This window comes from Dreissena polymorpha, chromosome 4 (genome assembly GCF_020536995.1).
Source record: "Dreissena polymorpha isolate Duluth1 chromosome 4, UMN_Dpol_1.0, whole genome shotgun sequence".
Classification (NCBI taxonomy): domain Eukaryota; kingdom Metazoa; phylum Mollusca; class Bivalvia; order Myida; family Dreissenidae; genus Dreissena; species Dreissena polymorpha.
The window spans coordinates 23828179-23855221 of NC_068358.1; the positions used below are offsets into that span (position 1 = coordinate 23828179).

General features: G+C 36.8%; 1 protein-coding gene across 1 annotated transcript in view; it reads left to right on the top strand.

Annotated features, from left to right (window-relative positions):
* The window catches only part of LOC127878281 (laminin subunit alpha-like), a 116723-nt gene that overhangs the window by 34553 nt on the left and 55127 nt on the right, over positions 1-27043 (top strand). The window contains exons 19-35 of the mRNA XM_052424800.1: positions 337-451; positions 837-919; positions 5355-5499; positions 6881-7010; positions 7866-8014; positions 8690-8805; positions 9070-9278; positions 10856-10986; positions 12766-12836; positions 13854-13998; positions 14322-14462; positions 14927-15082; positions 21058-21249; positions 21627-21745; positions 23273-23495; positions 24029-24147; positions 26721-26813. Coding sequence (XP_052280760.1) covers positions 337-451; positions 837-919; positions 5355-5499; positions 6881-7010; positions 7866-8014; positions 8690-8805; positions 9070-9278; positions 10856-10986; positions 12766-12836; positions 13854-13998; positions 14322-14462; positions 14927-15082; positions 21058-21249; positions 21627-21745; positions 23273-23495; positions 24029-24147; positions 26721-26813 — 2337 coding nt within the window. The remainder of the gene's footprint in view (positions 1-336; positions 452-836; positions 920-5354; positions 5500-6880; positions 7011-7865; positions 8015-8689; positions 8806-9069; positions 9279-10855; positions 10987-12765; positions 12837-13853; positions 13999-14321; positions 14463-14926; positions 15083-21057; positions 21250-21626; positions 21746-23272; positions 23496-24028; positions 24148-26720; positions 26814-27043) is intronic.

Below are 27043 nucleotides of genomic sequence, written 5' to 3' on the forward strand. Positions count from 1 at the left end.
AGAATCCATAAAAAATGAAGACCAAGCTTCCTTCTGAAAGGCTATATTCATTATAAATATAATGTTGCTGACTTTTCAATTAGTAGTGCATTTTTAATTGCAAACCACAAATGTAGAAAAGCTTTTTGAGGTAAAATAAACAACTATTTAAAATATATTGTTTTGGTTCTTTATTACATTGATTATACAGTGGTTTTTGTATCATTACAAATTGGAAACCCTTAATTAAACTCATGATGAGTACAACAGTAAACACATGATGAGTACAACAGTAAATATATTGACAAATTCTATCAGATTTAGTTCTTGACAAGTACAACTTTGTGCATGTTTCAGTTCACTATGCCGTCAAGTGCTCCTGAGTTTGGACGAGATGGAAGGGGTTTATGACTTTGATGTGGGCACAGTAAAAATTTCTGTCACCGCCAGCGATGATGTCAATGCTGCAATTGTGAGTTGAAGGGATTGAATTTTCAATGTTTTCCCTGGAATTGTAATTTTTTTTAGACATGTGGCTATCAGTGTTCATAAGGAGGCCATAATATGAGATTATTTATATTGATTTTAGTAAATTAATTAGAATTAAAACTCAATTGTTAATGATCACTGTGTTTTCAAATCATTATCTCAAGACTAATTAAACACATAATTAAAACATGAGAAAATGCTAAAATTTAGGGCATATATTTTCATTCTTAAATAGCTGTGATCAAATAAACGGCTTTTCCTGTTTTGTTGTTGTTTCAGTTGATGTTTGTTAACATCATTTCCACTACAAAGAACTGTATCCCCTGTTCCACAATACGTCACCAATCATCTTTGCTGCTTTCTTTCAGGAGTCCATTGTTGCGATACCATATTCCATATGGTCCGTTGGATACATCCGACCAAGCATTGTGTGCATTCGAATTAACGGAGTGTACGTATAGAACTTGATTGGGTTCTTTTTGGAGTGTACATATAGACCTTAATAGGGTTCTTTTGGAGTGTACATATAGAACTTGATAGGGTTCTTTTGGAGTGTATGTATAGAACTTGATAGGGTTCTTTTGGAGTGTATGTATAGAACTTTATAGGGTTCTTTTGGAGTGTACGTATAGACCTTGATAGGGTTCTTTTGGAGTGTACGTATAGACCTTGATAGGGTTCTTTTGGAGTGTACATATAGAACTTGATAGGGTTCTTTTGGAGTGTACGTATAGACCTTGATAGGGTTCTTTTGGAGTGTACGTATAGACCTTGATAGGGTTCTTTTGGAGTGTACGTATAGAACTTGATAGGGTTCTTTTGGAGTGTACGTATAGACCTTGATAGGGTTCTTTTGGAGTGTACGTATAGACCTTGATAGGGTTCTTTTGGAGTGTACATATAGACCTTGATAGGGTTCGTTTCAGTTTGTATAATGTGTTGACCAGTTTAAAACGCATGGTGTCCATCAAGAGTTTAAAGGTTATTTGTAAAAACAGCAATCTTCACAAGAACTAAAGCTTGCCAGCATGATGCTGGTTAAATGTCATTTGAGCTACTAAAAAAGAATAATTTATATACTTGGGCATTTACATCCTTTTGCATGCTTCTATGTAAGCTTAATGACTTGTGCTAGTGGTTCAAATATATAAGTGTGCAGACTTATGGACTTGTTAAGAATTATGGAGAAAATCCTGAAGTTAATTAACAATTTGATATTTGTCATCACTGATGATCATGTCTGCTTTTTACGCCCCCAGTAGGGTGACATATAGCCGTTGCATTATCTGTCCATCTGTCTGTCTGTCTGTCCGGAATTCTGTTTTCCAGTGCTTTAAGATATTGAGCTGATTTTTGGTATGTGAGTCAGTGACCTACATGTACATGACATACAGGCAAAGTGTAAAATTGGTTTCGGCCCTTTGATTTTTGACGAAGATACGCCCAGTGCTCCAGCTAGCAATAAATAGAGGGGCGCTGCGCCCCTCTAAAATTTGCCCACTTTAAAAGCGCCCCTCTATTTTTCTGTCAAATGCCCTTTTAATCTCTAAATTCCTGCTTTCAGGCCGTATAAATCGCCAGAAACATCGACATGAATACACAGATAACAGGCCCTACATGACTGCCTGGGGTGTATTAAGTCAACACATTGTGAACAAACAAGGCCATGGTTTGTTATCAGATTACTAATTAGCCTTTTGTTGCAGACGATAGTAGCATGCTGTGAAAGATTATCTCTGAGGTCACGCTTGGTTAGGCACATTCACACTCGAATGAAATCAAACTCAGCACTATTGATTTTTTTTTAACTTCTGAATTCTTTGGCTATATATTTTTTGTTTGCAAAAATACTGATTTTTAATTAAAAATACCTATAAACATTTGAAAATTAATCATCTTTTTTAATGCGAATATGCGGTTAATTTTTAGTCCGAAATTACGGCATGGAAAACATATTTGTGTTTGGATTTTATTTCTGAACTTTAAAACTCTGTCTGTCCTCAATCATGAGAAATTTTAACATGAATAGGGGCAGACAGTTGTTATTTCAACAAATAAAGAACTTGTTTGGAAGGAGGATTAATCACTCTGCAAGTAAAATGTAATGTTGATATTTTCATATATTTTCGCGACCTAACAAAACTGTCAACGTTGATGACATTAGTTGAAATAACGTGTTGTGAAATAAATATATCCTATTATTAACAATAACAATGTTTCATTTTAATCTCCAGACTGGATGCTATTTCATGGTGACATTGATCATTGTTTAGACTTTTAATTTGTCAATATAGATTTTTGTTTTAATTAATATGATTATTGTGGACAAACATTGGCTCAAAGTTATATAAAGCAACGAATTTAAGTAGTGACAGTCACAACGTTTTTTTTGACCCAGTGAAACCCCTGAATTTATTTCATGTTTTCTTCATTTCATTTTCTTCTAAAAGGCCACTGATGCTGAAACTGGAACCTGAAAGATTAACATGCAGTTCAATGATGATAGGTGATAAAAAAACATCAAAATTCTCCCCCCCCACACACACACACCGGACAGAAATATGATATCTACATATCTCTAATGCGTGAAGTAGGATGCTAGCCCAAGTCGGTTAGGAAATTGGCTGCTAAGTTGTTATCCTTAGCGCCAATGTAGATAGTAATATATTTATTGTAATTTCATTACACAAAATGAGGAGCAGCATACAATTGGTGAAGTCATCCAATGCACTTAATGTTTACAATTAATAAGTATATAGTATAACCAGAGTATATACTTAAGTATATTTATAACCAAATGCCCTATTTTCCAAAAATTACGCGTGAAATGTGCCCTTTTTGGGGACGCTCCCCTCTATTTTGAAAAGCTGGCTGGAGCACTGTACGCCCCTTTGACTTTCTAAATTTTTGCCAAGGGAAGTAAATTTTTATTTACCATTTGGTAGGTGCAAGGTCATTTTTGACAAGGGAAATACTATTTTTTAAAGGGATATAATCCAATGTAGGAACTTCTATCTAAAGAAAGTAAAAGGTATGGAGATTTTAGACAAAAGTAGATATAGAAATTTTCTCTATCATTATCGTGTTCCAGATGTTTGTAAGGCAATTCTTTCAGATATTGAGCTGATTTTTGGTATCCTCGAGTGACCCGAATTGACGCTGCCCTAATTAGACGCGATTTTGATTTTGCATCTGTTTGATACATAAGCGACATCCGTTGACGTCATACAATAGCACATGATACACTACGCACAATTTACTATAGTTGTTGTTTGTTATGTGGAAAATAGCGGGTTAAAAGGTAAGATATGGTTGATTGGTTTGCAATTGATGGATTTTTATGTATTTTACTTAATGCAAAACTTTTGAACACTTTACACCCAATTGTCTTTGTAAATGAGACCGTGGGATAATGCATCGGTTTCGTCTGCAAAAGTTCACTATTTCATTCATAAGTCACGTGACTGCCATTTAACAAAACATCGTATAAATAGATTAATTTTCACAATGAAAAAGGTGTACGCGTAAAGTTTGATTTGAAGTCCGGATATGTTTTTGGTTATGTTGTAATACAATTGTAACTACATGTAGCAAGTGCTTATGTTGGTCATTGCATATTATGTTTATTCCTTATTTTCATTTACTTAAATATAATTGTATGTTCCACAAAAGAAGTACATGTTTTATTCACCTACTTCCATAAACACAGCTTATGACAAGGGGTTGCTGACAGGGTCCCCTATTAACCACCGCCAACAAGTGTGGCATCCCAAATATAAAAACCTTAATTCATTTAATTAATTTCAGTTCCATAATGCTTTAAAAGTGATACAAATTTAAGTACAACACTCATGAGTTAATATATTATGCATTCAGTTTCCACAGGAGTGATATTTACATTGCAATCGGGTAACCAATCAGATGCGTCGTTTTAGGGCACTCTCAACAAATATGGCCGCCGTTACATAGACTTTGGTCATTTCGTTTTTCAACGAATTTTTGTTGATTACACAATTAATTGAATTTAAAATGTGTAAATAAAAGGTAAATGTATTATGAAATAACAAAATTAATTACATAAATCCCTATATTGAGCAACAAAACTTCAACAAACTGCTTGCATGCGTCGAAATTGGGCACTCAAGGATATGTGTGTCTACATACGCCCTACAGATGAAGTGTGAAATTTGATCCGGTCCATTGATTTGTGGTGAAGTTGTGGGCTTAGGAGTTATTATCTCTATAATAAACATTTTCCAGAGGTTTTTGTTTTTTACACCACGCTTTCAGATATTGAGCTGATTTTTCGTATTTGAGTCTACCTACACGACCTACAGATGAAGTGTGAAATTCGTTCTGGTCCATTGATTTTTGGTAAAGTTATGGGTCTTGTACCTAGAAATGTTCACTATAATAACATTTTCCATAGGTTTATTACGCAACGCTTTTAGATATTGAGCTTTTTTGGGGTATGTGAGTCTACCTACAGATGAAGTTTGAAGTTGGTTCTTGTCGGTGGATTTTTGTCAAAGAAATGGGCCTTGGACATTTTTGCTATAATAACCATTTTCTGGATTTTTTTTACCCAAGGCTTTCAGATAATAAGCTAATTTTGGATATGTGAGTCTACCTACATGACTTGCAGATGAAGTGTTAGTTTCATTTTTGTCCATATATTTTTGGCTAAGTTATGGGCCTTATTTCCTCTAAAATAGCTGCTGTGGGACTTCAAAGCGCAGTGGGCGGTATTGTGTTTCAAAAACGAAGCTCTTGTTAGTTTTGTTTCAACAATGGTTGAAAGAGTTCCAAGTAAACTTGTGTGTTTATAATTATTCGTGTTGTTAAGTCAATGAGCTGTTTTTAATGTTGTGTCAACACTATTCCAGGTGTGTGTCATCTCGTTACGCGTTGCCAGTGGGCTCAGTGCGTGTGGACTTTGAAGATCTGCCTAATGACCATCTCATAGCAACTGAATACCCACCGGGCATTGAGGATACAGATATTGGGCTGATAAAGCTGAATGAAAGCCAGGTTGGTATTGTTAGAAACTTTTTATGTCCCCCACTATAGTAGTGGGGGACATATTGTTTTTGCCCTGTCTGTCTGTTGGTCTGTTGGTCTGTCTGTTTGCGCCAACTTTAACATTTTGCAATAACTTTTGCTATATTGAAGATAGCAACTTCATATTTGGCATGCATGTGTATCTCATGAAGCTGCACATTTTGAGTGGTGAAAGGTCAAGGTCAAGGTCATCCTTCAAGGTCAGAGGTCAAATATATGTGGCCAAAATCGCTCATTTTATGAATACTTTTGCAATATTGAAGATAGCAACTTGATATTTGGCATGCATGTGTATCTCATGGAGCTGCACATTTTGAGTGGTTAAAGGTCAAGGTCAAGGTCATCCTTCAAGGTCAGAGGTCAAATATATGTGGCCCAAATCGCTTATTTTATGAATACTTTTGCAATATTTAAGATAGCAACTTGATATTTGGCATGCATGTGTATCTTATGGAGCTGCACATTTTGAGTGGTGCAAGGTCAAGGTCATCCTTCAAGGTCAGAGGTCAAATATATGTGGCCCAAATCGCTTATTTTATGAATACTTTTGCAATATTGAAGATAGCAACTTGATATTTGGCATGCATGTGTATCTCATGGAGCTGCACATTTTGAGTGGTGAAAGGTTATGGTCAAGGTCATCCTTCAAGGTCAGAGGTCAAATATATGTGGCCCAAATCGCTTATTTTATGAATACTTTTGCAATATTGAAGATAGCAACTTGATATTTGGCATGCATGTGTATCTCATGGAGCTGCACATTTTGAGTGGTGAAAGGTCAAGGTCATCTTTCCCAAGGTCAAGGTCATCCTTCACAAGGTCAAGGTCATATATAGGGGACATTGTGTTTCTCAAACACATCTTGTTGAATATGTTCCATGTTTTAATTGAGAAAAAAAAGGTTATTCTTTTGCATGCAGTGACTTTAAGCACAGATCAAATGCGAAAATATATAATTGTTCTCTTAACATTAACTAATCTACTCTAAATTTACCATTTCCCACTCTGAAGAAAAGTAAAAATGGCTATGTGCAAACAGCATACAACCAGAACAGCCAGCGAGTTACTCGCAGCCAGTTCAAGTTTTATGCTTTAAAATTTGAATCTAGTAAGAAAGGTCTTTATTTGAATTGAACTTTCTGAAGGACTACAAATGCCTAAAAAATATGTATCTAAGTGGTAAAGGGTTAACTGAACTAACAGGTTCTGCTTACAACTTATAATATATATCTAATATAATAATTATACTTAAATCATTTTTATTGTAATCAATATTTTCTTTAAATTGTTTTCACCCTCTCTAATTGATTTAGTTACATGAATTACATTAATAGATCTGTTCACTATTTAGAACCTGATTGTGTTGCTGGGGACTGCCAGAAACAGCGGCCCCAACAAGTTTGTGGTCCACTACTACCTGCCCTATGAGGATGGCAAGGTGATCCCAATCACTATGTTTGCCAATGGACAGGAGTACAGAGGTAGGGTCTGAATGGTTGAACCCTTTTCCACTCAGAAGCAAGGTGCAACCAGCATAAAACCAGAACAGCCTGTGAGTAACTCGCAGTCTGTAAAGGTTTTATACTGTTTACTTTTATCAGCATCTCAGGGTTGGAAATGAAGCCTTTTAAACTTGAATGTATTAAGAAATGTATTAATTCAATTTGATATTCTTAGAGGCTACAAATGGGTTTAGAGACTACAAATGGGTTTAGAGACTACAAATGGGTTTAGAGACTACAAATGGGTTTAGAGACTACAAATGGGTTTAGAGACTACAAATGGGTTTAGAGACTACAAATGGGTATAGAGACTACAAATGGGTTTAGAGACTACAAATGAGTTTAGAGACTACAAATGGGTTTAGAGACAACAAATGGGTTTAGAGACTACAAATGGGTTTAGAGACTACAAATGGGTTTAGAGACTACAAATGGGTTTAGAGACTACAAATGGGTTTATAGACTACAAATGGGTCAAACTGCTCATCTGAGTGGTAAAGGTTTATTGGAGATAAAGATCCTTCAAAGCAATAGGAAAAAACTACTTACATTATTTTTGATGTTGACTACTTTTACAAAAATATAAATATAATAAATATCTAAGGGTTTGCAAATAAATCAATGCCGGATTCAACATGTAAGATGTATTGTTTGTAATTTCACTAACAGAAGCAGTAGTCATCTTGGCTTCTTGTTATGCTAGCAATATTTTGAAGTAAAGTTATTGTCATTTTATTTGAAAATATTTCACATCATAATCTGTGAGAAAAGAATATAGTGATAAAATGATACAAAATTAATGCTTTGACTTATGAAAGTATACAAATTGTACAGGAAGTTTCCGTCCACGATTCTGCCCAAGCCGGCACGGTTGTCGGGACCTGTTGTTCTTTGATGAGACTGGACAGACAGGCGTGCTTAATCTTCAAGAGACAGATGTTAAGATTGTCTTCAACAACACCAGCGGTCAGCAGATATGGCTTGTAAGTGGACCCAGATTTCAATATGCCCTTGAAATTGATACATGTTTTGTGTAAGTGGACCCAGATTTCAATATGCCCTTGAAATTGATACATGTTTTGTGTAAGTGGTCCCAGATTTCAGCATGCCCTGGAAATCAATTCGGATGTTTTGTGTCATCTGAAATTTTGGATTGACATAAAGAAACTTGGTTGGTTTCCCTTATAGTTTATTAGACGATGACATTCTATCATTGCAGGTATTTAAGTAGATTTTCATTTGATAATAAGACTAATAGTAAGCTTTTTGATATCCATGTAGTCAGGGTGCTTAAATATTGTCATAGATTTTTTTTAATTTTTTTTTTAAACTTTGAAGTCTATGTTGACAAATTAAAGTTATTTCTACGACTCACCAGTTCTAAAAAAAAGATGCTTAATTCACTCCCAATTATTACATTTTATAAGCAATACATTTGATTGCCTGTATTCAAAAGTGCCTTTTTGGCAAATGAAATGTATACTCTACTGTATCCTTGGTACAACTATATCATGTTTACCAAAATTATTACCAAATGATATTATTTGACTGATTTCATCGCAGCATTTTTCCTCTTAAATGAAAAAACAATTTCTTCAAAATTTATTTGTTCCAAAAGAATGGCGGAATGAGTCTTGAAACTCCATTGTATCTTGCAGGACTACTTGTTGATCATCCCCTCTGGCCAGTACAGTCCTACAGATGTTATGGTGCTGCCTGTGGATAATTCCAGAAACTTCATCGAAACCTGCCTCGATGATGGATATAAAATCAGGTAAAATACTGCTTTTTCAAATACATTTTGTGTGCTACTTTTAAACACAATCTAGGCCATGCAACTAAAGGCTTTCATGAGGTCATTTTAAAGAGTAAATTAAGCTTATATATTTAACAATCAAAATATACACTCATAAGTTATAACAATACAAATTGGTACGTATTTGAAGTTAAAATTTAATTAAAGCCTAATAACATTTGTAGTTTATGGGCTCAGAAATTATAATTGTTTTAATGTTCAACCTTTCATCTGCTCCCACAGGACACCAATTTCTGACTTCTGTGAGAAGAGCCTGTTTTCCCTGACTACGGAGTTCAACAATGGAGCGATGGAGTGTGACTGCAATATTGATGGGTCACTCAGCTTCAACTGTAACCCCAATGGTGGTCAATGTCAGTGCAGGCCAAATGTGATTGGTCGCACTTGCTCGGCATGCCGTGTCGGTTTCTATGGGTTCCCAAGGTGTCAACGTAAGTGCTGCTTGTGTTTAGTTTGAACTGATTGCGGAAATTTCTAAAGAGCTCCAGATAACTCTTTATCGTTATTCTTATTTCACTCCCCGTTTCACAATCTTATTCTTAAAAATGATTTTCTTTTTTAGCTCAGGTGAGCACAACAGGAGCTTTTGTTATGGCCTCTTATGTGATGTTTGTTGTCTGTTGTGCGTCATCAATTTTAACCTTGTAAACACTTCAGAGGATAGATTTTCAGTCCAATTTCAATGAAACTATGTCAAAATGTTAGTCCCAATTATGTTTATCCAGACTTAAATTGTTTTGGTCTTTTGCAAAACATTGCTGCCAGGGTGCCAGGCAGTTTTCCTTATAAGGCTTTAGTAAAACCTTGTTATCACTTTAGATGTCACAATTTTAGCCCAATCTACATGAAACTTTTAATTTTATTTATTTATATATTTATTTTAATGATATCTCAGCTTAGTAAGAAAATATTTTTGGTCTTTAACACAATTTAGCTGCCCAGAAGAAAGGCAATTTTCTTTATGCTTGAACATTTGCTAAAATGATACAATAGTTGAGTTTAAAAATGGTTCAGTTTGGTTGAAAAAATGGCGTGGGGAGAGGTGCAGTTTTGCTTTTATGGCTAAAGTGAAACCTTGATTGCACTCTAGCAATATCAATTTGAGTTCAATCTTCATGAAACTTGTGAATCCATTTGTTCTTATTATATGTCAGCTGAGTTCAAACAGAGTTTTTGGCTGTTGAAAATCATGGCTGCCTGGGCAGGGTAGTTTCCCTCATACAGCTATATTCAAACCTTGTGAAATTTCTAAAAGTCACATTTATAGCCCAAACACAATGTTACCTGCTCGGAACTTTTGTTCAAATAATATCTGGGCTGAGTTTAAATAAATTGTTTTATAGTTGTAAAAGGGTTCCTTGGGATGAGGTAAGATTTTTTTTATTTGGCTGTATTGAAACATATCCAGCTCAGAACAGTTCTCATCCTTTGGGTCTCAAGTGAGCACCTGAGGGCATGTGTCCCTCTTGTTGGTTTAATGAAATGGAATATTAAACCTGAACACAGATGATTTTGAGCTCTGTTTCTGTATTTTACCATTTTAATGCTCCAATTTTACATAGTATTAAAAGTATGGTTTGTTTGGCATATCTGCTTGACCATTTCGTGTGGGATTATTATTAGCTTATAATAATATGTTTTTTGTGATCATTCTTGCTCATTCTGTTTCATTGTATCAAAAGATTTGTATCATTTTACTTGCATAAAGCACTGCTATAAAAATAATACGTTTTGTACTAAATTTACCAAATAGTCTCAAATGTCACATTTTGTTCAATTATTTGAACTTAATAAGTACACACATGGATAAATTAAAAGCTTGTGCTTTCTACAAAAATATGAAAGCATCCCGGTTGTGAGTCCAACATTGCATATAAAATTAATAATCTGCTATATCTAGTAGGTGTACACTGCCAGGACTGCTACTGTTCTTGTTACTTCCAGCATGTAATTGCTATATCTAGTAGGTTTACACTGCCAGGACTGCTACTGTTCTTGTTACTTCCAGCATGTAACTGCCCATTTGGCCTGTGTGAGCAGCTGACCGGCCAGTGTATCTGCCCACCTCGTGTCACTGGGGACCGATGTGACGTCTGTGAAGCTGGCTCATACGGATATGACGCGCTGATTGGTTGCCAGGTATTATAATTTAATGGGCTGGCTCTGTAAAAAGAGGGTTAAATGGATGTACATTAAGTGTGGTTCAAGATTATCCCAGTCTGCACAGGCCAATCAGGGACGACACTTTCCGCCTAAACTGGATATTTGCTAAGAAGAGACTTTCTTTAGACAGAATATATCATAAAAGTGGAAGTGTCGTCCCAGATAAGCATGTTCGGACTGCAAAGGCTTATCTGGGAAGACACTTTATGCACATGCATTAAACCTCCTTTTCACACAGAGCACAGCTTATTTAATTGTAATCCTTATTGTAGGAGTTTCATTGCAATCCACAATAATTGATAGATGTGATTCATTCTGTAATTGTAGTGTCATTGCAATCCACAATGAGTCATTTATATGATACTGTCTCTACTTGTAGGAGTGTAAATGCAATCAACAATGAGTCATTGATATGATACTGTCTCTACTTTTAGGAGTGTAAATACAATCCACAGTGAGTCATTGATATGATACTGTCTCTACTTGTAGGAGTGTAAATACAATCCACAAGGAGTCATTGATATGATACTGTCTTTACTTGTAGGAGTGTAAATGCAATCCACAATGAGTCATTGATATGATACTGTCTTTACTTGTAGGAGTGTAAATGCAATCCACAAGGAGTCATTGATATGATACTGTCTCTACTTGTAGGAGTGTAAATACAATCCACAAAGAGTCATTGATATGATACTGTCTTTACGTGTAGGAGTGTAAATGCAATCCACAAGGAGTCATTGATATGATACTGTCTTTACTTGTAGGAGTGTAAATGCAATCCACAATGAGTCATTGATATGATATTGTCTGTTCTTGTAGGAGTGTAAATGCAATCCACAGTGAGTCATTGATATGATACTGTCTTTACTTGTAGGAGTGTAAATGCAATCCACAATGAGTCATTGATATGATATTGTCTGTTCTTGTAGGAGTGTAAATGCAATCAACAATGAGTCATTGATATGATACTGTCTCTACTTTTAGGAGTGTAAATACAATCCACAGTGAGTCATTGATATGATACTGTCTCTACTTGTAGGAGTGTAAATACAATCCACAAGGAGTCATTGATATGATACTGTCTTTACTTGTAGGAGTGTAAATGCAATCCACAATGAGTCATTGATATGATACTGTCTTTACTTGTAGGAGTGTAAATGCAATCCACAAGGAGTCATTGATATGATACTGTCTCTACTTGTAGGAGTGTAAATACAATCCACAAAGAGTCATTGATATGATACTGTCTTTATGTGTAGGAGTGTAAATGCAATCCACAAGGAGTCATTGATATGATACTGTCTTTACTTGTAGGAGTGTAAATGCAATCCACAATGAGTCATTGATATGATATTGTCTGTTCTTGCAGGAGTGTAAATGCAATCCACAGTGAGTCATTGATATGATACTGTCTTTACTTGTAGGAGTGTAAATGCAATCCACAATGAGTCATTGATATGATACTGTCTCTACTTGTAGGAGTGTAAATACAATCCACAAGGAGTCATTGATATGATACTGTCTTTACGTGTAGGAGTGTAAATGCAATCCACAAAGAGTCATTGATATGATACTGTCTTTACTTGTAGGAGTGTTAAATGCAATCCACAAGGAGTCATTGATATGATACTGTCTTTACTTGTAGGAGTGTAAATGCAATCCACAAGGAGTCATTGATTTGATACTGTCTTTACTTGTAGGAGTGTAAATGCAATCCACAATGAGTCATTGATATGATACTGTCTTTACTTGTAGGAGTGTAAATGCAGTCCACAAGGAGTCATTGATGGTGACAGGAACTGTGAGGAAACAACTGGCCAGTGCAGGTGGGTTTTTAGTGCGGGAAGAATGTTAGTTTGTATGAAGTGTATGCATCTTTTTAAGCGACAGGCTGTATGAGTTCACTTGTGGCTGTAACATGACTTATCTTGAGACTTGAAATAGACTTTGGGGTATTCTCCTGATCCTGATTTCTAGTCTCTTCCAAAATTGTGCCTACTATTGATGGATTTAGAGGTCTAATGTAAATTTTGCCATACAACAGCTTAAACATTGATGTCTCAATTATAACTGATAATTTAGAATTTTAAAATGACTTGGCATGACATGTTACATGTAAATTTGTCTTGCTATCTCAAAGGTCAAGTTCAAAGCTGACTGTACAACTCCTTCCCTTGACTGTAAACTGGTTACATGGACTGATACTTTTGCATTTATCATGCTATTTAAAGACAATTCACCAATTATTACCACCATGAGATGGGTATTGGGTGTATAACCTGTCTGCCTTCCTCAGAGGTCACAAGCACATTTAGAGGTCAAAGGTAACATTTTTGCAAATTAAAGATAACATACCACAAATGACCACCATGAAGATATTGAGTATCTTTAAACTCTTAACCTGAAAGGTCAAGGACTTTTTAGGGTTTAACATTCTAATTTGGCCATAAACAGCTTGTTCTTGACATAAGCAGAGTTGTAAGACATGACGTGGAATGAGGGGGCTTTCTGACACATGTCATGTTCTGTTAAAAAAAAATTTGATTGGGCTACATCCCAAATACTGTACCTGAAAAGACAACCACACTTTTCTAAAAACCAAATCATGTATAATTTGACCTTAAACTTAATTAAACTATTTTAAACTAAGTTTAGCAAAAACTTAATCATAAAATTAAATGATGATTTTCAAATCTCTTAAATCTCACTAATGTACCTTCCATTAAGCATATTTTCCAAAAAAAGATTTGAAAAAGAATATATTAATTAAATTCATGTTGGGAATTGCAAACATTGACTTGTTACCTTGAATGTTGATGGGAATTATTTATTTGCTACTGCAGGTGTTTGCCAGGTATTGGAGGCAGGAAGTGTGACTATTGCTTGGCAGGGTTTTACAGCTATCCCTTGTGTAGGGAGTGTGACTGCGATCGCTATGGAACTGTGGGAGACATATGTAACCCTGACTATGGAACCTGCATCTGCAAGGTAAGAGTTGATTACATTATACTGTAGAAAAAGTGAGTCTTATAATTGTTTAGTTTAATGAGCTTCTCATAGTGATTATGACATTGCCTTCAAACTGAGACCAAAACCATGTTCTGTTATTATGGCAATTCAGTAACTAATAAATGACCATTTTTTTTGTTTCTGCTGCACCCACATGCATCCTTTCTTAGATATTTAAAGAAACTGTACACAAATTTGTGTAAAAAACTGAATGCCAGAAAAAACTAAATCCTGATTTTTTAAGACAATTAAATATCCAGAATTAGCATATTTTATTTAAAGCACCATTTTTTAACGAACAGGAAAATGTAGTGGGTGACCGCTGTGACCAGTGCGCGATAAACACCTTCAATCTGGAGCCCACCAATCCTGAGGGCTGTACTTCCTGTTTCTGCTTTGGCAACACAGCCAACTGCAGGGAGTCCGACCTGCGCTGGAGCAGTGTAAGTGGAGTGTGACCTAACGCCATTAAGCATCTGTTTACATTGGAGTATGACCTATCAGCAGTTAGCATGTGTTTAGTTTGGAGTGTGACCTATCAGCAGTTTGCATCTGTTTACATTGGAAATAATAGGTTTGAAGATGGGCATTGTGGCCTTAGTTGAAGTTAGCATGCATCAATTACCTTTTATTTTTCTAGCATTTCACAAAATAAAAAGTTTTTTGTATTTTTGGCAATTTATATGTTAATAACCTCAAAGAAGGGAAGGGCAATACTACTGGAAGGGAAGTGTAAAATTGATAAAAAAAAATCTAACTATATTAAGAAGTTCCTAATGAGGTTTTGTTTAAGTCCATAATGAAAGTGAATGCATGGATTTCTTTTTAATTATTTCCTTTTAATGTGATAAACAAACTAACAACAAAACGAAAGTGGGGCTCATGTGTGTGGTATGCTTCTTTCCAGGTAATTGACATGAGTGGTTGGAATATCACCAACACGGTTGATGGACAACTGCGTGAGGCGCGCACCACCATAGCCGTTCTAGACGCACTCAACAAGATATCCAACACTAGCACCTCCATGTACTGGAAAGCACCAAAGCCCTATCTGGGAAATAAGGTTGTTGTTTTTTAAATTACTGAAGATTGGTGATAAAAAAATCAAAATTAATGGAACAGATTTTTAGTTTTGAACTTACACTCAAATTTGCATAACTTTGATTCAATTTCAAATGTGCATGCCCCCACCAAAACTTGTAGGCTCTTTTGGTTCGCTTGTTAGCGGGTCTTTCAGTCAGTTGAACGTCACCATTTATAAATTATAATTGCCCAACTTTTTGGAGGGCTTATCGAAAACTAATCTTTTGTTAATAGTGTTAAATACTGGTTAAATAGTGAATTTAAAGTGTTGTTTTTTTTAATTTTAAAAGAAGTTAAGAATCATTCATGTATATACACAAGAACCAAACAAAACTGGCATTTAACTATTCTACATACGCCCCTTGATGATATGGAATGCTGATAGGTTTGCTAGTAGTCTGACTATCAGTAGGATAGTCTACTGTTTCCATTTTCAAATTCAATCAGTTTTCCTTCGGTGAATTTTTTTATGAGCATGACATCTAGTATAAGATTACACCAGCCTTTCATCTAGTTTTGTATGGCCCCTTTTGAAGAAAAGGGGGTATATAGTTTTCGTACTGTCCGTCAGTCTGTCACACTTTTCGTGTCCGCTCTCTTATTCAAACAGTTTCCATCCGATCTTGACCAAACTTGGTCAGCAGTTGTTTTAATGTCATAAATACATACCTGCTATCCCTAGCTATACCTTTCTAGGAGGGTTAGCTTCGCCAGAAATCTTCAAGTGCCGTAATTTTGCCACCTCTCTAACTGAAAACAGATCAGGTTAAACATAGTACAATGTAACCTAACCGGAAATCAAGAACCGTAACTCATCTTACTTTTCTGGAGAACGCCGTGCATTTCGCCATTTTTCATCGGTTCTGAAATTTGGTTGTTTTTATTAGCTCACCTGACTAAAACGTGCTCATGGTGAGCTTTTGTGATCGCCTTTTGTCCGTCATTTGTCGTCAACATTTTGCCTTGTGAACACTCTAGAGGCCATATTTATCGTCAGATCTTCATGAAACTTGGTCAGAACATTTGTCCCAATGATACCTTGACCGAGTTTGAAACTGGGTCATGCTGGGTAAAAAATTTGGTCACTAGGTCAAAAAAAAGAAAAACCTTGTGAACACTGTTAAAGTCACATTTGATGCCCAATCTTCATGTTACTTTGTCAATATGTTTGTCTTAATGATATGTTGGTTGAGTTCAAAAATGGTTCTAGTCCGTTGAAAAACATGGCCGCCAGGGGGTGGGGCAGTATTCCTAATATGGCTATAGAGAAACCTTGTGAACACTCTAGAAGTCACAATTTTTGCCCAATCATCATGAAACTTGGTCCAAACATTGGTTTTATTGATATCTCGGACGAGTTTAAAAATGGTCCAGATCGGTGAAAAAACATGGCCGCCAGGGGGCAGGGCAGTTTTCTCAATATGTATATAGTGAAAACATGTGAACACTCTAGATTTCACATTGCCGGGGGGGGGTCTTTTTCCTTATATTTATATAGTAAAAAAGCTTGTGAACACTCTAGCAGTCACATTTTTTGCCTAATCATCATGAAATGTGGTAAAAACATTTGTTATCTGGATATATCGAGAAAGTTTGAAAATGGTCGTGATCAGTGGAAAAACATGGCAGCCAGGGGGGTGGGGCAGTTTTCTCTATATGTATATAGTGAAAACATGTAAACAGTCTAGAAGACACATTTTTCGCCCAATCTTTATGAAATTTGGTCAGAACATTTGTTTCCTGGATACGACTGTTGAGTTTGAAAATGGTTCGGATCGGTAAAAAAAACATGGCCGCTAGGGGGGGGGGTCTTTTTCCTTATATTCATATATAGTAAAAAAAGCTTGTGAACACTCTAGAAGTCACATTTTTTTGTCCAATCATCATGAAACTTGGTCAAAACATTGGTTTTATGGATATTTTGGTTGAGTTTGAAAATGGTCGTGATCAATGAAAAAACATGGCCGCCAGGGGTGGGGCAGTTTTCTCTATATGTATATAATGAAAACATGTAAACAGTGTAGAAGACACATTTTTTGTCCAATCTTCATGACATTTGTTGGTCAGAACATTTTGTTTCCTTTATATGACGGTTGAGTTCAAAAATGGTTTAGATCTATCTAGTAACATGACTGCAATGGTAATGATCAGTGGAAAAAAATGGCCTCCAGGGGATGGGGCAGTTTTCTCTATATGTATGTAAGAAGCATTTTCCTTATATATATATTTTTTTTAAATCTGGTTATTAAAAACATGGCCACCGGGGTGGGTGGGTTAATTTTCTATATAGGCCTATTGTTAATACTTTGAAACACCTTATTTTTAAAGTCAGTTTTGTCATACCATTAATTTTAAATATTTGCTGAAGATTTTTAATCTTTGTTTTATTTCCATCTTAGTCTCTCAGGTGAGTGCACGAGGGCCCTTTGGGGCCTCTTGTTATATTCTGCGTGGTATATGGGCTAGAAATTGATGAATTAGATAATTTATCGTTTCTGCTTCATTCAGAAATCTTTTCTCGTATTATTTTGTTATTATTTAATTGATTTTCAACACTTTGCCAGGCTTTTACATGTGCTCATGAATTGAGCACGTGCATTTCGTGGCCTTTTTTGTCAACAAATATTTGACTATATTGTACAGTATTTCTGCTTTGCTTTACTGTTTATTTCAATTATTTTGTTCAATTTAACTGTTCTCTTACGTAGATTTCTTTCTTTCTAAGAATACATTTACAAATTAGAGGCTCTTGTGGACACATTAAGGCTTTGTGGGATTCCCACAAGACTTGTTTGTCTTGTACTAATTGTACCATTGAACATAAATGTTCTGTTTGCAGTTCTTGGGACGATGCGCGTGGCAGAGAGCAATCCGTCGCAGAACGTTTTCAGTTGAAAACGGACAGATGAAACGTCATCAAATGAGAAATTCCCGGTGACTTTGCAGACTTCGGACGAAAAATTGCAACATCAGTCACTGGACATAGGGCAAGATGGAGATCGTACTATGCTAACTTCGTTAGAAAGTCGATCAACATCAGACCATATAGTGACAACCGTCAGCCGGTCTATGCCCGATGGCATTGATCAAGGAATACGACCAATGCCGGACCATTTGGCAGCCGCCATACGGTCATTGCCTCATGACAATACTGGTCATAGTATGATCAGTACATCACCGGGGACAGGTCCGGGCACCGGTCATTGGTCCATGGCGCTGATCACCGGTCAATGGTCCGTGGAACCGGTCACCGGGGACCAGTCCGGTCACCGGTCCGTGGTACCGGTCACCGGGGACCGGTCCAGTCACCGGTCCGTGGTACCAGCCACCGGTGACCGGACCGGTCCCCGGTGATTGTACCGGTCACTAGGGACTGGTCCAGTCACCAGTTACTGGTCCATGACACTGGTCACTGGGGACCGGTCCGGTCACAGGTCTTCTATCAACAGTGACCGGTCCGGTCACCGGTCAATACCACCAGTCACCAGGGACCGGTCCAATCACCAGTCACCAGTCAATACTACCGGTCACCAGGGACCGGTCCGGTCACCGGTCAATACTGCCGGTCATCGGTCAACAGTCATTACTACTAGTCAACGGTCACAGTTCACCGGTCATCGATCGAGAAAGAGACATCGATCATCTTCATCAGAATATTCCTCCTCCTCTTCTTCTTCAAAGGCATCTGAGTCGTCAACTAGTTCTGACAATAGAAGTAGACTTCGTACACGATCTCCTTTTTCGTTTAGCCCTCATTCATTCATGATCGGCACCGATTATCTCGAGACTCTAGGAGACGTTATTCTAGGAGACGTCGTTCCCATCGAAGCCGATCTGTTTCTCGGCATCGTAGGGATAAAACTGGTCGTCATGCTTCAGGTAGACAGTCTCTGACTACACTTATCCTACACAGTACTATCCTGTCGCGGATTGTAATGTTGCTGTACCCTATGTACCAGATCCAGTTTCCTGTTTAATATTATCATAATATTATTATGTTGCTGTGACTGGTACTACTTTGCAGAGTTTGTCTTCTGGTGCTGTTCTCACCACCACAGATACTTACTCTGCTCCACAGGTTTCAGCTACGCTACCTATTCGGGTACCTTCTACTGCGACATCGTCTAATCAGGACACTTTATGGCTTCAAGATTCCTATGGACAATTCGTTCCAGTCAATCCTGATAGTTTACCGTCATCTTCCGGTTTTAATTATCAGGGTGTTGATTGTGTAGATGGTCATTCATCATTACAAGATACTCGCAATCTGGTGCATGATAATCGGCCTAGTATTTCCACTTCGGTTTCCGCTGATTCTATGCACACAGCTGGTGTTGTAGACAATGAGGCCGATTCGGAGGTAGATCCCAATGATGACACTGATCCATATTTGTCATCAATTATACAGATATATGAACTGATATTTCAAACTCTTGGAGATGATTTTTACCCAAGACCTGTGGAGATGTCTACTAATTCAACGATCTCTATACCGGAAAAAATAATTCATACATTTGATCCCAACAGGCTTTTTAAGGCTACGTCTCGCATTGATACGTGCTTTCCTATTGGTTCTACTGTATTATCAGTTTTTCAATCGTTGGAATCAGCTAATAAGACCATTCCAAAACGAGGAGAACTGTGGAAGGTGCCTAAGGATTTATCTGATCCTAAGCATAATCAACGTACTAGAAGCTACAAGCCTCCTGTACCGGATCCAACCTCCGGATTGGATTTTGCCAAAGTACCGGTTCAGGATCCTGACATCAATAAGCTGTTGCTTAATATGCCTACTTCTTAAACTTCAGTTTCTGTTCCTTATTCAATGTTGGAACATAGGGAAGTGAGAGAATGCAGATCTTTAGGTCTTACAAACCAGATAGATCTCATGTTAGCAACTATTTTGCAGTTTATGTGTGATTGTGGTCAGACTCGGTTCCTGAAGAACCTCGTGATTTGTTAATTCATCTTTCACGAACGACATTGTCTCTTTCACATAATGCTGCTTCTTCAATGTCGGAGATGCTAAGGATTCATAGAGATCTTATCCTTTCTTCTTAACTAAAGATTTTCAATTAGAACCAGGTATGAATGCTCTCAGAACGGCATCTCTCTCATCAGGATTTTTTTTTCGGTGGAAGGATTCAAGACGCAATTTCAGCGGACAAAGATGATCAACTTCATGCTTCTTTAGCTAGAAACAACTCTGGACAACGCCAAGGGGCATTTAAGCGACCTGCTTCTAGACCAATGACAAATCCAGTAGTTAAGAAGGATACGAGGAATAACCTTTTCTCTAAAAGGCCTTCCTTGAATCCTCGGTCAGTTCCTAACAAACAGTCTTCATTTAACAGACATTCTGTTTCTCAGAAATCTTCTGTTAAGAAATCTGGTAGGAAGAACAAGTCTCAGCCTAATAAGAGTTATTCCAGTTAGAGAGGTGGCCGAATTCCGGCACATGAAGATTTCTGGAGAAGCTAACCCTCCTAGAAAGGTATAGCTAGGGATAGCAGGTAAGTATTTATTAATTCAAATGAATTTTATTTTAAGAAAATTTGTATCTAGACAATATCTAGGTCAAGTTCGAATATGGGTCATGCCCGGTCAAAAACTAGGTCACGGGGTCACTTAGTGCATTTCATGTAAAATGCTCATAACTTCTATCAAAGCGTTTATAGGGGGCATATGTCATCCTATGGTGACAGCTCTTGTTTTAACTATCAATTAGTTTCAAACAAGGGATTTTGCAAAGATAACTTTTCTGTAGAGACATTTATATGGACTTATATAATGTTACTGATATACTTTTTATACTGTTAAACCTTTGTAATTTGTCCTGTATAATTTTTGTTTAGATTATCAAGTGTTTGCTCAACCACAAAATATATGAATCCTATAAATTTCATGTCAACAAAATACAATGAATCTACAGCAATACATACTTTGTTGCCGCAGGTGAAAAGTTATGGAGGTTTCCTCCACTACAAGATCATCTTTATCCTTCCACGTAACGACAGCATCTTGACTGAGTCTCTGATAGAACCAGACCTCATCCTGGTCGGTAACCATGGAGACAGGGTGGAGCACATGTCCCTCGTCCAGCCGTACGACAGCTCCAGCACACCAATGGAAGTGCAGCTGTATGAGGTAAGGTCTGAGCCATTGCTGAAGGGTCTGTCTGTGTGTGTAATAATTAGTCTGGTATTCACATAGCTCTTTGAGAAAATATCAACTTCAGTTGTACATAAAGGAAATTTTAATATCCAATTTTCCTTTAAAAAAATTGCTGTTGCACCTGAAACTTAATTAATAAATTAAGTACTATAGTCTTGTTTTAAAGATGTGAATGAAAAGTAAATTGAATACAAAATTAGCTGGAGTTTTTATGTACTGAACTTTGAGTGTTGAGCTGTAAACTTTGACATCTCTTCTTATAGTAATGAGCAGATGCAAATAAATATGAAAGGTACGTAAAAGTGCATAATTATTCAGAAATGTCTTGATTTATTTTTGTGTGTTTCCAGTACAACTTCAAGCATGCAGACGGTCGCTCAGTGGACCGTGAAGCCTTCATGATGATCCTGAAGAACCTGGAAGCCCTCCACATTCGTGCCTCCTATTACTCCCTGGTGCAGGAAGTCAGGTATATGGAGATCATTGAGACACACACTGGGAAAAAGGGGCTGAATGCATGCACGTCAAGTCTTGTCCCAGTTTAGCCTGTCAAGTTCGCACATGCTTATCAGGGACGACACTTTCTGCCTTCACTGGATTTTCACTAAGAAGAGACTTCCTTTAAACAAAAAATATCAAAAAAGTAGAAAGTGTTGTCCCTGATAAGCCTTACGCACATGCATTAAGCCCCGATTTCCCATGAGGCTCAATTAGTTTCAACCCTTGAATTTAAATTATTTACTCAAAATAGAACAAAGTTAGCTTCCCACCCACCCCTAAAAATAACATTGTATATTGTTTTCTAAGGTTAGTTCAAAGGCCATATTGTTTTCCTATGTTGCAACAAATGTAATTCTCTTGTCATAACATTCATTAAAATGTGTATGGTTATAAAAATAAAGGCCATCTTGATAATTTGAAAAATGATTCCTTGTGTTGTGAAGTCATAGCTCTAAAATTGTAACTACAATTTACATTTGTTCTGCACCAAAGTATTGTTATCGGTTTCTTAGCTTTCTTTGGTAAACTTTTTTCAAAGCCTACCTTTGTTAATTTAAAAAAGGCAGTGAAATATTTCATGTGGAACAACTTAGCAATCAGGAGGTCTAAAGGTTGTGTTCACCTATCAGTATTGAGGTCCCAGATTCTATTCCACTCCTTTAGAGTGTACATTACCTTCAAAGGCACAAACCACTTTTTTCATGAAAAGGTCTTGCTAGTGGCTCTTTGAGCATTACATTATAGATGCAACACAGCTTTAATAAAAGGGTATTCACTAAGTTTACATTTCAATGATGTAACCATTAACCCTTTCCCCCCATAAGAAGCAAAGTAAAAATGGCTATGTGCAAACAGCATAAAACCAGAACAGACTGCAAGTAACTCACAGTCTATTCAGTTTGCTGCTCACCAATAACTAAGGGTTGAAAAGAAAGCATTTAAAACTTGAATTTAGTAAGAAAAGTATTTTATAAAATGTAATTAGTCCCCTACTCGTGAAACCGAAGAGGAACTTATGGCTTGCACTCTGTGTGTCTGTCAGTCTGTCACACTTTTCTGGACCCTGTGATAACTAAAAAAGTTTGTCATATTTTTTCATGAAACTTAAAACTTGGACAGATGACAATATGGAGATTATGCACGTCATTTAATTTTGTTCCTATGTCAAGAATTCTGGTTGCTATGGCAACAGATAGACTAGAAATGTTGCTGAAAATTGTGTATCCTGCAATAACTTTCAAAGTTCTTCATATTTTTTCATGAAACTTGAAACATGGATAGATGGCAATATGGAGATTATGCACATCATTTCATTTATTTCCTACGTCAAGAATTCTGGTTGCTATGGCAACAAATAAACTACAATTATTGCTGAAAATGGTGGATCCTGCATAGTTAGGCGACTTTTATTGCTTTGCAATAGTCTTGTTTTCTATGGGACTACTAAAAATATGTATCGAACTGTTAAGGGTTAAGCACACATCATCTTCTGTAGGTTGATGGAAGTGGAGCTGGATGTCGCAACAGAGAACGGTACAGGCGAGATCGCAGTGTCTGTGGAACAGTGCACCTGTCCGCGTGGTTATCGAGGCACATCATGTGAGGATTGCGCCATGGGTTACTACAGGGCTCGTACCTACCCGTTCCTTGGGACATGTGTGCCCTGTGACTGTAATGGACACGCCACAGAGTGTGATCTTCATACCGGCCAGTGTATTGTAAGCACCATGTGTTGATAATTTTCATAATTTAATTTTTTTTCTTGAATGTTTTATATGTTTAAAGTCACATGATAAACACATTTTATCTTGAAACACTTTTGTGAGCTTCTTTAGCCTTACATTTTTCTTATAATAAATTTAGAAAGTATTCCTGGATGCAATCTTATTTGTAAAAAATTTTAAAGAAAATGAGGACATACCAATACCTGACTGGTGACGCTGATTGTGTCATCTTGTGTATAGCTTAAAATAACATGTTAACCCTTAACCTCTCACACTTTTATCCATTTAGTAGCCCTAAAAAATCAAATTACATTAAAGACTTTTCTTTCTTCATTCAAGTTTTAAAGACTTCATTTCCAACTCTGAGATACTGATGAGCAGCAAACAGCATAAAACCTGAACAACCTGAGTGTTACTAGCAGGCTGTTCTGGTTTTATTCTGTTTGCACATAGCCAATTTCACTTTGCTTCTTAGCAAGAAATGGTTTATAGAAATTCTTACTAAACTTTTTCTTCCATGGTGACAGGATTGCAAGGACAACACCCAAGGTGCCCACTGTGAGCAGTGCCTGCCTGGCTACATTGGTGACCCCTCCAGAGGCGGATGTACCATCTGCGGCTGTCCCCTTAACGTAGACTCTAACAAGTATGAAGGAAGTTGTTAAAATGTTCAAATTGTACACATAAAGCTTGAGTTATTTTACAGAATAATTTTACTTATAAAGTGTTATACATTAGCATGAGCCTAAAAGGTATTGGCCCTTAAAATTTGTATTGGGCCCTATAGATTTTCTTCGAAAATATTGACTGAACAATCTTCGGGCAACTCTGGTTAAACTGTTTCTAAATATCTTTACTATACTACTAACTCTCTCATTTGTAAGGGTCAGTATATTGCTCTTGCTCAGGTCTGCATGCAACAGTTATACCTCACGTCTTCCATTTTTTATGCTCCCCCCAAAAAATTTGGGGGAGCATATAGTCGCCGCTTCGTCTGTCCGTCCTTCCGTGTGTCCGTCCGTGCACAATTTTTGTCCGGGCTATTTCTCAGCCACTAATGACCGGATTTCAATGAAACTTTATGGGAAGCTTCACTACCAAGAGGAGATGTGCAAATTATCAGCAGGTTCTGGTCTGATGATTTTTCACAGAGTTATGGCCCTTTGAAATTTTCCATTAACTGTACATATAGTGGAATTCTTGTCCGGGCTATTTCTTAGCAACTAATGACCGGAATTCAATGAAACTTTATGGGAAGCTTCACTAGCAAGAGGAGATGTGTATATTATCAGCGGGTTCTGGTCGGATGATTTTTCACAGAGTTATGGCCTTTTGAAATTGTCCATTAACTGTACATGTAGTGCAATTCTTGTCCGGGCTATTTCTCAGCAACTAATGACCGTAATTCATTGAAACTGTATGGGAAGCTTCATTACCAAGAGGAGATGTGCATATTATCAGCGGGTTTTGGTCGGATTATTTTTCACAGAGTTATGGCCCTTCGAAATTTCCATTAACTGTACATATAGTGCAATTCTTGTTCGGGCTATTTCTCAGCAACTTATGACCGGAATTCAATGAAACTCTATGGGAAGCTTCACTACAAAGAGGAGATGTGCATATTATCAGCGGGTTCTGGTCGGATGATTTTTCACAGAATGATGGCCCTTTGAAATTTTTCATTAACTGTACATATAGTGCAATTCATGTCCGGGCTATTTCTCAGAAACTAATGACCGGAATTCAATGAAACTTTATAGGAAGCTTCACTACCAAGAGCAGATGTGCATTTTATCAGGGTGTTCTGGTCGAATGATTTTTCACAGAGTTATGGCCCTTTGAAATTTTATATAAAAAGTTCTTGTCCCCCCCCCCAACTACTGTGCCCTCAAGACGTTTCCTTTTATCTGAATATATAGTGCAATATTGTGACAAATAAAACCTTTGGGGAGCATCACCCCTCTCCGACGATTTTTTGTCTACACATACATGTATTCAACCCCAATATAATTGTGATACAATTTAACACCGTTATTTCGAACACCGATTATCTGAAGTCACCATTATTTCGAAGTATTTTTCGGGCCCCGATTTTCGTTCTTCTTTGATTAATGTAAAATTTCATTGTTAATTGTAAGTTCGTTAAACCAAATAAATCGTAAATTCAAAGCGATTTTGTCAGTCCCATTACTATAATTTGCACCTAATTATCAATCCTTAATCTGTAGTAAAAACTGCAAAACACTGAGCGTAATTTCACATCCTTGTCATGTGCGCGTGGCACGTCAAAAGCCGATAATTACACCTTTGTCGTCTGCGCGCAGCATGTTAATTTCATAATGTCGTCGAAAGCTGATAATAACTATTTATGTAGTTATGCATTCTTTAGTGACAAACAAACATGTCATGTTAGGTCTGAGTAAATGTGGTCAAATAAAATGCATCATATATGAACTCCATCTTTTTAACAAAAATCATTACAAAATGTCTGATACAAACAAGTCAACCACGTTACTATTTTCCCAACCAAATGTCGAGCAATCTGGAGAAGGGCTCGGTACTCAGCGAATTCCACAGAATTAAAGAAGTCTTTTGTCAAATGTTTATTTCGAATTATCGTTAATCTGAAGTTTTTTTAACGGTCCCGACAACTGCGAAATAACAGTGTTTTGTGTTGTTTTTTTTTAAACATGGCCCGTAATTCTGGTATACAATTAAGCACAATTATGACCCTATTAGAACTGTTTTTCACATTTTAAGTAACAAAAAATGTGGGATTCTGGATGTTATCCCTTATTATCTGAATATAAAATGATTTGCACAACTTTGAATAACTTGGACTAATATCATTTTGAAATGAACAACACAATATTGTCATGTAATTTCATACATTATAATACACTGTAACAAGACTGAAACATTAGGGTTTGTGTATAAAGTAAAAGATATAAGCTTGAAAACTGTCTTTTATGTAAACTATCTGGAGTTCGGCCATGAACTGTTTAATATTTTACATAATGGCCAGTTTAAGGCTTACAAAAGGTTAATAACTTTAAACAACATATTTCCAATTCCTGCTTTGCCTATGCTGTCCATTATGAACTCTACATGCCCATATTACAAAGCACTCCAACATTAAATTAAAGGTACAGCAAGAACAATAGTATGCCATCACTGTTATGTTTTAAGTATCGAAAAGAAATGTTTTTGTGATTGCAGTTTTGCAGACACTTGCTTCAACAGACCTCAGGGGTCAGGGTTCTTACGACAATGCAACTGCCATGAGGGTTACACTGGGACCAGATGCGAGAGGTATGCAAGTATTCAATGTGGCTCGACTTGGGGTATTTTTAGCTCGACTATTATATATGAAATATATATAGTGGAGCTATCCTACATACCCCAGTGTCGGCGTTTCCGTTTCCGTGCTGTTTCCGTTTCCGTGCAAAAGTTAAAGTTTTCATACTACTCCAACTATTTTGACATATTGCTTTCATATTTTGCATATTTTTTTACCAACATGACCCCAACCTATAAACAAG